We start from the raw sequence: 10784 nt of genomic DNA, 5'->3' as shown, positions 1-10784 counted from the left end.
TGGGAGGGGCTGAAGCCCCTCAGGGTGCCAGGGAGGTCTGGAAATGGGACCCCAGGGCACATTCCCAGAGGCTGAGATAGAGGCAACAGAGCAGTGGTGCAGAGTGTGGGCCCAGGCTGCAATCTCACACAGCCTGCACGCTTACTAGCCGTGTGCACTTGTACACGGAGTGTCACCTCTCCATGCCCCACTGTGCAATGGGGGAGCATGTTGGTGCCTCTGTCACAGGCCACTGCGAGGCTCTTGGGGTGTACAGGCTGGGCCCTTCCCTTTGGCACTGGCAGGTCTGTGAGAATGGCTTTAAGAGTAGACTCTGGGGGTGGGGGCGGGGGAGCCAGTGCGTTCCCAGGGACTGGTCACCTGCCTGCAGGAGGCTTGTGGAGAGACGGCAGGGCCCAGGAGCATGTGACTCCGGAAGCCCTGACAGCCTGGCCAGGCCTCTTGGAGACTCGAGCACCCACGCACAGGCCCCTCTGGCCCTCCACAGGAGTCAGGAACACTCGCCCAATGCCTGCAGTGTGGTGTTCTCTCCAAGCCAGTGCCTGCCCCTGGGGCTGGCCTGGGAGGAAGGTGCATGCCCCAGTGTGGGTTGCGGGAGGCTTACAGAGCCAGCAGGAAGGACTCCCCGAGGCCTCCAGGCTGCTGGCTGCTCCTCAGGCACTTTCTAGGTGGTGTGCAGCTGTCGACCTGGAGGCACCCACCCCTAGCTCCACGGGAGAAGGGCTGGGGGTGCCCGCGCTGGGCTGGGCTGGGCCACTCCCATTGGGGGCACTCAGCCCTGACTCTGATCAAGTGGCTGAGGGTTGTAGACATGACATTTCCCACCCACGGGAACAATTCACTCGGACAGGGATGAGGACAGCTTTGCATAAGACATTTACTCCAGGGGATGACCCAGGGGGTGAATGTGGCCCTTGCCAGGGTCTGCTCTAGCCACAGAGCTGGTACAAAGTGCCGCTGACCTTGGGGAAGGCCACACAATGGGCTGGTGGAAACTAGTTCTCTCCTCCTGCTGTTGCCTGGGGCTACAGACAAAATGAAGGCGAAAAATGCACGCGCTGGGGGTAGGTGCTGACGAGGGGCCCTGCAGTGGCTAGGCGGTTGCTTGGAGACTCAGCAGGACGTGGGCTGGGCCGAGGGCCTGGGGCCTCCTGCAGAGGCACCAAGTGTCCCCACGAGCGGCCGGCACTCAGGCTCACCTTCAGGGGCACCTGCGGGTGGCAGCCAGAGGTGAGTACTAAGCCCGGGCCAGCCCTCCCTGGCCACCTTCCAGGCCCACACACAGGTGGACAAGGACTCACAATGCACAGGCAGCCACTTGGCCAAAGACACGATTAGACACAGCCATAGCAACACTGCTGCGGACAGATGTACACTCACGCACACTGGCAGTAATAGGCAGACAGGATCACACTGCATCCACCCCCGAGTTGTAACACCCCAACCTTGGCTGACCCATGTGGGCCTCTGTGCTAGTGAGCAGGCCTTGAGCAGGGGCTGGGCCAGGCAAGGTGCCTACCTGTGCTCACCACCTCCAGGACCTGCTCCCTGGGGGATCAGCTCTGAGAGATGCCAGGGGAGCTGGAGAGTCCTCCCTGGGACCCTGATCTTGAGTGGGCCCTTGCCCAAGGCCCTGGACCACGGCTTAACAGCGCCCTCTTGCCAGGGAGAGTGGAGGCCATCCATAGCTGCAACCCCCTGCTACCGGTAGGCCCCCTGCCGCCAGCAGCCCCTGCCACCTGCAGGACTACTAGTGGGACAGGATGGGGCTTCCTGGGCTTCCAGGGACCGCAGGGCCCCCAGTGTCTCTGCCTGTTGCAGGAGCAAGCATGGACTACCCTGGAACATAGGAATTCCCAACCCTGGTTGGACCCATGTGGGCACTCTTTCATCCGGCCAAGCTGCAGCCTGTAGGGCGAGGTGAGGGGTGCTGTGGGTGTGAAGCTAATGATGGGATTCGTGCCCTGACACCAGGGGCCCAGAACATGGCCACGGCCCACTGAAGGGAAGAGCGAGGAGGGAGAGGAGAGCCTTACCCAGAAGAGTGGAGACCACCAAGGGAGGAGGCGAGAGCCAGCCCTTCCTAGGTGACTCCCAGGTGCCTGTTGGGCCAGAGCCCTCCTCCCAGGTGACAGGGAAGAGTGACAGAAATGTCTCCGACCCTGCTTGGGTGGTCTGCACAGGCTTCCGGGACTCCCACCTCCTCGTTATTCCTCCATCTTCCTTACCACCCTTGGGGAGCCTGGACCCAGAAGTCTTCCTGACAAGGACTTGGAGCCCCCTCCGAGAAATGACCAACTAGGAGTGGGCCTGGGACCAGGATGGCATGCCCCGGGGTAGGTGGGAGCGGCACCGGGTGGAGGCTTGATGACACATCTCGCCAAGCCTCGAGGGGATACCTGGCCCAGCGTTCTCAGCCCCTGAGGACACCCACTGTGGCTTCTCACCAGGCAGATGGGCCACACCTTGTCATCCGGGGTAACTTTGCCCCTTGGCTGGGCAGGTGAGGGAGGGCAGCAGTCTGGGGGAGGCCCCTTGGGGAAGTGGACTCTCCTTTCCCACTTGGGCAGCTCTGGCTGTGAGTGTGCAGCTGGGGAGGCCTGACGAGGCTGAGTGTGACTGCCCAGCTCCCCACCCCTTCCCCCTCACCTGCAGCTGCAGCTCCAATGCCTGCACGTGCTGCAAGGACTCCATGGTTCCCCTGACTAGAGCTAGGACAAAGGGAAAAGAGAGGGGGGCAGGAGAACATCAGACCCCAGCCCTGCCCCGGCCCCACAGGCTCCCCAGTTGCTTCCCGAGTCCACACGGTCACCTGCGCTAGTTGGTCTGGCAGCTCCCACTGGCCACATCCACAGCACAGGCTTGAAGGGGCCTTGATTGCTCCAACCATGGGTCCCCAGGGGTGAGGAGAGCTCTTTAGGCCCCAGAGCAATGCTGTGGCCCCACCCACTCATTTTTCTGCTGCGGGCCAGCACTACTCAGCCTCAGGCTCAGCTTGCTGGTGTGGGGCCTGGCCAGGCGGGGTGGGAGCAGGTGCCATGCCAGGGCCTCCAGCTCTCTGTCCAGAGGCTCTGGGGCTGAGAGGAGGGAGGAGCACGAGGCAACCCATGTTCCCTGCAAACTCCCTGTTCCAGGTAACAGTAAAGGCCCTAAGGGCAGCTCCATGGTGTTGGCACTTGGTCCCACCGTGGGGCCTGGGTCACCATGGGGCAGTGGGGCTTGGGCCCTGGGAAAGGGAGCAGTCCAGGCCAGGTGGGGTGGTCAGCTTGGTCAGTGTTTCTCAGTTTGCTCTGAACTCTTTTGCCTCTTTGATAAATGAATATTTCATCCCATCCTACTAAGTTATCTGACATTTCAGTACAAAGATTGCAACAAAAACACTCAAGGAATGGGGAGATGCTGCCTTGTTCTTCGTCCTCTGTGGCTCCAGGGTTAACTGGCCGACTCCCTGGGGCACTGGTCCCTGGGGTGCGGGAGCAAGGCCAGCAGCTCCCTGAGGCCCGCAGATCCTGACTCTGTGTCCTGGTTTCCTCCTCTGTGCTGTGCAGAGGGCTCTGGCAGTGGCAGGAGGAGCTGGTCACTGTAGTCACTGCCATAGGGCTGTCAGGGTGGCAGGTAGGCAGCACTGTCTGCAGCCCCTGTGGCCTGGCATGCACCTCGGGGATCCTGCAGAGGGCCCTGGCCACCCTGCTGGGGCTAAGCTGGGTGTGCAGACAACGCCAGGTCCTCCTACGTGTGCCCTCCTCTGTGACAGACTGCATGAGTGACCCCAAGCAGCTGCTGCACAGAGGGACAGTGACTGTTGAGCTGAGCTGGCTCTCAGCCCAGGGGTCTCCCTGCAGGTCACCCTACCCTCCCTAGCCTCCAGCACACAGCCCATGAGGGCAGGGTTCCTGGTCCTTGGAGCTGCAGAGCCTTCAGCCTGGTGTCTGCCCCATGGGCCACTGGCAGGTGTGTCTTGACCACCCAGTCCTTCAGAGGTGGCCAGAGGCCCAGCTCAATACCTGGTTCACCTGTCCCGCAGTCCCTGGCAGTGTCATGGCCAGGTGGTGCCTCTACAGCTGCTGCCTGGCCTGAGGGCCCCAAGTCCTACAGGGAGCCACAGGGAGCATCCAGGGGCTGGCCTGGAGAACAGGGGAAATAGGCTGTCCCTAAGAAGGCTCCCTGCGGGTTTGGAACTTTTCCTTTCTTTTTTAAATCAGCAGCCGAGCGCATGTCAGACCCATCAAATGGTTACACGGGGTGGGTTTGTTTTCACGCCCATTATCTCCAAACAATTTCAAGTGACACAGCCTGCCTATAGGATGGACTCCCCACTCAGGATGGAGTCCCCACTGTAGGATTGGGTCCCTGCTGTACGATGGGGTCCCCACTTAGGATGGAGATCCCACTTAGGAGAGAGTCCCTGCTATAGGATGGCGTCCCTGCTGTGGGATGGAGTCCTCGCTTAGGATGGGGTCCCCACTTAGGATGGAATCCCCATTTAGGATGGGGTCTCCGCTTAGGATGGGGTCCCAGCTGTAGGACAGGGTCCCCACTTAGGACGCTGCTGTAGGATGGGGTCCCGCTGTAGGATGGATCCCCACTTAGGATGGGGTGCCCACTGTACAACAGGCTCCCACTTAGGATGGGGTCCCTGCTGTAGGATAGAGTCCTCACCATGGATGGGATCCCTACTTAGGAGAGAGTCTCTGCTTAGGATGGGGTCCCAGCTATAGGACCGGGTCCCCACTCAGGGATGGGGTCCCCACTGTAGGATGCAGTCCCTACTTAGGATGGGTCTCCACTGTAGGACAGGGTCCCCCCTGTACAATGAGGTCCTCACTTAGGATGAGGTCCCCACTTAGGATGGGGTCCCCACTGTAGGATGGAGTCCCTGACACGGGGTGGGGGCCCCACTTAGGTTGGGGCCACCAGTAAGGATGGGGTCCCTGCTGTAGGATATGATCCCCACTGTAGGATGGGGTCTCCGCTGGAGGATGAGGTCCCCACTATAGGATGGGGTGGTGGGGTTAGGGGAGGGCTTGGTTAGTTGTTACATGGGAGCTGGTCCCAAGGCTGGCATCCAGCCCTAATGCCCAACTCTGCGATCTCTTCCCAATCCCCGACAGGCTCCTCCACCGACCTGGCAAGACAGGGAGGGGCACTACGGCTCCTGTTCTCACCAGCGAGGCCAGGGAGGCCAGAAGAGGGGTCCCCTCCCCAACCACTAGCGGTTGTGTTAGGGGGAGAAGGTCCTGGTCCTCCCTGAAGGCTGAGTGGGGGATCAGGTGGTCGCTGTCTTCCAAGAACCCCTGAGGGCTGACTGCAACAGCCCTCAGAGAGGGCAGGGTGACCCAGGCTTGGAGTCCACACTGAGCTTGGGCATCAGCCATCTGAACCCCCCAACACCAACTCCCTTGTGGCTCCACAGCCAGGTCCCCACCAGCCTGGGAGGCCCTGATGCCCCCCATCTTTCCAGGGCCCCTTCCACTGAGGCCTGGCCCCACACTAAAGCACTGTGTATTCCCTGAGGGCTGCTGGCCAGGGCGCTGCCTGTCTACGCCTTTCAAGGGTCCCCAACCCAGGCTGGCCCCTCTGCCTGCCAGGGTCCAAGTGATACGCAGCACGAGGACAGAAGGAGCCTGTGAGCCCACTGTGGGCAGACGCCGGGCCAGACACAGGGGAGATGCTTTAACTATTCATGAAATAAAGGTGACCCTGTGCTACCCTGGGCTCACCTGAAAACTCAGGAACCTGTGAATCTTCCACTTCAAACAGCAGCTCATCGTGAATTTGGGCGACCAACCTGGAAGACACGGAGGGGCAGGGAGTCACCCTGTGCTTCATGCCTTCTAGACACCACGCTCTGTCTGCACAGCAAGGGGGGGCATCAGCCAGGGGGCACATTGGGGGAGTGTGGGGAGCTGGGGACGGTGCTGCCCCATCCTTCAAGGTTCTGGCACAGGGTGCCCGAGGGGATGTGGCTCAGTGGGGAATGGGAGGACCTGGCTGGGGACCTGCTGTCTGGGGTCACCCCAGCATCACCAGGACAGCCCCCAGGGAGGAGGGGGCACAGATTAGAAGTGACTAGTGAGTGGAGGCAGAGGCCCAGAGCAAGGGGCCACGCAACCCCCTATCCCGTCCTGGCCTGGGGAACCTGACGAGGGCATAGTGGGGAGGAGCATTTCGTGTCTGGAAGTCTGAGCAGGAGTGGGAGAAGAGCCCCCCTTGGACCGTTCTGGGCACGGGGCCCTGACATGGATTTAGGAGGAGGCTCTCCGCTGACCACTGGGTTTGGGCCTGCTGTGATGGGGGGTAGAGATGACTCTGGAATGTGAGGGCCTCTTGGGAAGCTGGGGGCACCCTCACTTTGAAAACTAGCTTAGGGGAAGGTGTTGGGAGGGACAATGCTCCAAAAGCAAATTAAAAATTTATTTTTGAAGTCAAAGAAACACTTAATAAAACTTGGAAAGTACATCAAAATTCTAAAGCACAAAACAAAAACCTCCCCAGCTCCCCGTCCCCAACCCCAGACGCCACTTGGGACGTCCCACCAGGACTCGACAAGCACCTTTTCAGAATCAACCCCACACTATGTGCACAAGACCTCAGCATGTCCCTGTTCGTGGGTCCTGGCCCACAGCCTGGGCACCTCGCTTAAGCCCGCACCTGGCCACTTCCTGCCAGAGACCTGCCCTCTCCTTGCTCAGCTCTGGGCCTGAGGGCTGAGCCCCACGGACTCCATCATAGGCTGAGAGAGGGCAGGTGCTCATTCTGGCTCCCACAGCTGGGCAAGTCCCTGTACTGGAGGCTGCCCTGGCTCCGTGTCCCTGCCACCCCCGGTGTGTCCCCACCCTTCCTGAGCAGTCCCCTCTCCAAACCCCTTCAGGCACCCCCCTCAGGGGTGGCTCTCCCTACCTACCTCAGTAGGGAGAGGAAGTGGGAGATGTGGGCATGGATGCTGTAGGGAAAGGAAGGAGGTGTGGGAGCAGGGGTCTTAAGAGGACTTAGACTCAAGTGACAGGGGCCGGCAGGTACAAATGTGTGCATGGGGCAGGGATGGACCCAGGGGGACACTCCCCTTGAGGAATCAGCTCTTGAAGCTCCATGTTGGCTGCACAGAACACAGCTGTAGCTGGCTTTGGCCAGCGCGTACCAGATTCGACAGGCTCTTTAGTAGGTGGGACCTGGGTCGGCAGATGAGGGTGGCTTGACCGTACACTCGGGGAGGGGTGTAGTGCGGCACACAGGACAATCTGGAGGGTCTGTGGCCCTCTAGAAAGGATGGTGGGCATCAGAGGGTCCCACGTGCTCTACCCTCTGCATGACCTGGTCTCTGTCTCTGGGCTGGGCCTTGGAGGGCAGGGGGCATGTTGGGTCACTGCTGCCTGTCCACAGTAGGCACAGCATGTGCGGGAAGGGGCAGCAGGCAGACCACCACGGGCGGCAGCGCTATGGGTCCAGAGGCACCACGAAGTTGGGGCAGGTGTGGTGAGGCCCATCGGCAACAGGTCGTCATGATGGTGAGCCCCGGCTGTGGGGACGGAACAGCTCTTTAAACCCAGTGCAGAGATGGGCTGTGCTGGCACTTTCAGTAGAAGATGCACAGGACTTGGGAGCAGAGATTTATAGGGGTCTACCCTGATCCATTCTTCCTCTTTCTTCGTCATTGGGTGGGGTGGAGCAAGGACTGTGTCCCCAGCTACAAACATTTCCCAGGGCTCTATCTCAGATGGGGTGGCTCCTGAGGTATATCCCTTACAACTTCCAGGAAGGCTCTTTATAGGGCTAACTTAGCCCAGAGTCAGGTACCCTTTTGACTGTCACTTTATCCTTTTGCCTGCAAGGCATGATGGCTGAAGCAGCCACCTCTATCGTGGCACCAAGAGGGAAAGGGCCAGGAAGCCAAGGGACCTTAGTCCTACTGCCTTGAATGTCTGAACCAAAGTCAGCAACTGTGGTGCTCTGGACTTCTCATGATGGGAGAAAAATCCACCTTTAGGAGTCTGAGCTGCTGCAGCTGGGCTGGTGTTACTAGTGGCAAGTGCACATCCTCACGGGAGTGAATGCACAGGATATCATGCTGGGCCCAGACCATGGAGCAGGCTGCCGGCCCACAGGCCCCTGTGGCTGCCCCTCAGGGAGTGTGCCTGTGTGTTATGTGCAGCCTCTGGCCAAATGCTCTCAGCACTGCCCTTCCAGAAGCCAGACCAGGCTGGCAGCATTCGCTTTCTTAAACTAACTTCAAGGCCTCTAGTGGAGTCTTCGGCTCCCAAAGGACTTAGGTTTTTAAATGGGCAGATATCTCAGAATAGGCACTTGTAACTTTTTCCAGATTTAGCAGAAACAGTTTTCACACTTCTTGAAATTACATTGTGAAATTCTAAGCTGCTGGTGTGGCAGCAACCTAAGAATAGGTTTGAACTGCTAGTCACTTACACATCACTCTCACAGCTGACTGTGACATTACCATATTCCTAACTGGAAATTGGGGCACAGGAAAGAAGGAGAACTGGAGAGGCCCCTGCATGGGGCAGATGTTCACAGGTGCCAGACTCCGTCAGTTCCCAGAAGCAAGCTGATCGCTAAGGTAACTTCCCATCCCACTGTCCTGCACTGGGATGAAGTAACTGAGGCCACACAGAACCGTGATCCCATGGGGGAACACTCTGGAAAAGGCTTAGCTCATCTGCCTGTCTGTGGCCTGCCCAGGGCAGCTCCCTTCTGGGCGCCCCGCAGTCCCTCTGTGCCCATCATGGTCCAGCCTTGAAACAGCTGTGTCCTTCCTGCCCTCAGAAGCAGGGCTCAGGAGGTGCTAAGGACTCTCTGCCTGCCACCCTTTCATCTTGGGAAGTCCAGGTCCTGCCAGCACTCACAGTCCATCGAGGCCACTCCCCACTGCTGGGCTGGTCCTCTCGCCTTCCCTGGGCCCCAGGCACCTTTTCCGCCACTTTCTGAGGCTGAGAGAACAAGTGCCCTGTGCTGAGCTAGGTCTGGACACAGGGTACCCTTCGGTTTGTGCTGCACTGTGAGGTGGCCAGAGGTCAGAGGGTTGCCCCAGTGCTGAGCAGATATCCCCGTCTTCCACAGACACCTCTCCACCGGCCCCAGGGCAAAGGAGCAAGTGTCTTCCTGAGGCTGCTGCTGTCCTGAGTGGGGAGTCGGGCGGGGCTCCTGGTCCTCTCCATGGAGGGGCAGTGAAGGGAAAAGTGCAGCTTGAGGCAGGAGGCCCGGTGCTGGTCTAGCTCTGCGTGAACTCAGACACATTGCATCATGCTCTGAGCCTCAGTTTCCCCTTCTCTACAGTCAGGTCTTGCAGCCAACAATCTCTGAAGCTTCTTTCTAGTTCTGATATGTTCTAACACCTGGAAAGGCCTTTTCACAGAGGTCCTGTGCTGGAAGAGACAGAGAGGGGAGCTGCATTGCCTGGCCAGTAGGCTCGCGAACACTAACAACTAAGCCAACGACCAAGTGAGTTGTCTGGGCAAAGGCAGAGCTTAGGGTCAGAAGCTCACCTGGCCTTCCTGTTTTGGGCCTGTGGGCAGTGAGTAGAGACTGTCCTGTGGCTGCAGCCTACAGGGGCACTTAGGAGCCACTGGATGAGGCTCTCGGGGTACCTGCTCCCTTTGTAGGACCATGAGCCCCCCGGTGATGCACTTCACTCACGCTGTTTCAGGCAGATACAAGCTCACACTTAGCTGGTATCTGCCCCTTCTAGACACAATCTAGAACCTTTTCTATTACTCGGGGGAGAACAAATCAAGTTCACAAAACACAGAGTATGAAATGCCCCACCAGAGTATGAAATTCCACACCAATCTGTTTTGTTTCCTAAAACAACAAAATGCATTTTGTTATGAAAAGCATTTCCTAAAGACAATAAAGGGCTGATGATAGAAAGATGATCAGCCATGTTGTCAAATTCCTGGGTAAGAATTGTTTATGCTCAGCTCAGGACTCTGTCACCAGAAAAGACTCCAAAGCCTCATATACCAACTGCCTTGATCAGTCCCACAAAAACCAAAAACGGATCAGACTTTTCTAGACATACAATATCATAGACGCAGAATAACAGTTTGGCTTTTGATTCCTGCCAAGATGGTGAGCTAGCACAGCCTGCTTATACCCCCTCCCAAATTTACCCTACAGAAACTACAGAAGTGAGCAGGATGTATGGATTCAGGAACTAATCCAAAAACCATGAGGAAACCCTGGGATGGGTAGCTAGAGGCGTCTGGCATTGGTGTGTGTGTGTTTGGGAGGGAGGAGACGGCAGTGAGAGGCGGCAGGAGAAACTCAGTGAGAAGAAAGCATCTTCCATTTTGCACTTGCCTCTCTCCTCCTTGAGTTACTGCAGCAATCAGAGCCAGCAGCCCAGCGCCCAGCACAGGCACCAGCAGGGTGACTGGGTCAGTGCCTGTTGGGTCTCAGGCATCTGGCCTTCCATCCCTTCTCCCCCGCCCCTGGCTGCAGCCCATGGAAGACCTCCTCCCCATGCTGTTTCTCCCCACGTGTAAGGTGAACCCTGGACTAGAGGAAGTGCCTGCAGGGCTGCAAAGGGGTGAGGCCCACAGTGGTTCTGTGGGGCTTGGGGACAGTCTCCTTTCTTCCCCTTTACTAAGATACCACCCCATAAACCCCAGGGCAGGCCCTTGTCTGGTGCTAACTTCTGTACAAAGTTGCTGAAATCACCGAAGTCAAAATGAACAGTAGGAAAGGTCTGAAGAAATATAGGAGATGGCTTCTTGAAGAAAGAAGGGAGCCCTCAGACAAGGAGAAATCATGCCTTGAGAATGTGAAAT

General features: G+C 58.3%; 1 protein-coding gene across 21 annotated transcripts in view; it reads right to left on the bottom strand.

The window, feature by feature from the left end:
- Window positions 1-852: 852 nt before the first annotated feature.
- Window positions 853-10784, bottom strand: part of POLN (DNA polymerase nu) — a 171399-nt gene continuing 161467 nt past the window's right edge. For 13 of the 21 annotated variants that reach the window (XR_011502393.1, XM_044767962.2, XM_014829715.3 and 10 more), the window contains 3 exons: window positions 5721-5788; window positions 2650-2711; window positions 853-1211 (listed from right to left, as the gene is read on the bottom strand). Coding sequence is in view for 17 of the 21 variants with exons in the window: in XM_044767962.2 (XP_044623897.2) it covers window positions 1026-1211; window positions 2650-2711; window positions 5721-5788 (316 nt within the window). In the remaining 4 variants the exon portion in view is untranslated. The remainder of the gene's footprint in view (window positions 1212-2649; window positions 2712-5720; window positions 5789-10784) is intronic. The other 8 variants (XR_011502392.1, XR_011502390.1, XR_011502391.1 and 5 more) reach the window with 3 other exon arrangements.

Source organism: Equus asinus, chromosome 3 (genome assembly GCF_041296235.1).
Source record: "Equus asinus isolate D_3611 breed Donkey chromosome 3, EquAss-T2T_v2, whole genome shotgun sequence".
NCBI lineage: Eukaryota > Metazoa > Chordata > Mammalia > Perissodactyla > Equidae > Equus > Equus asinus.
The sequence above is the reverse complement of the archived record's forward strand: the minus strand, read 5'-3'. Positions and strand labels throughout refer to the sequence as shown.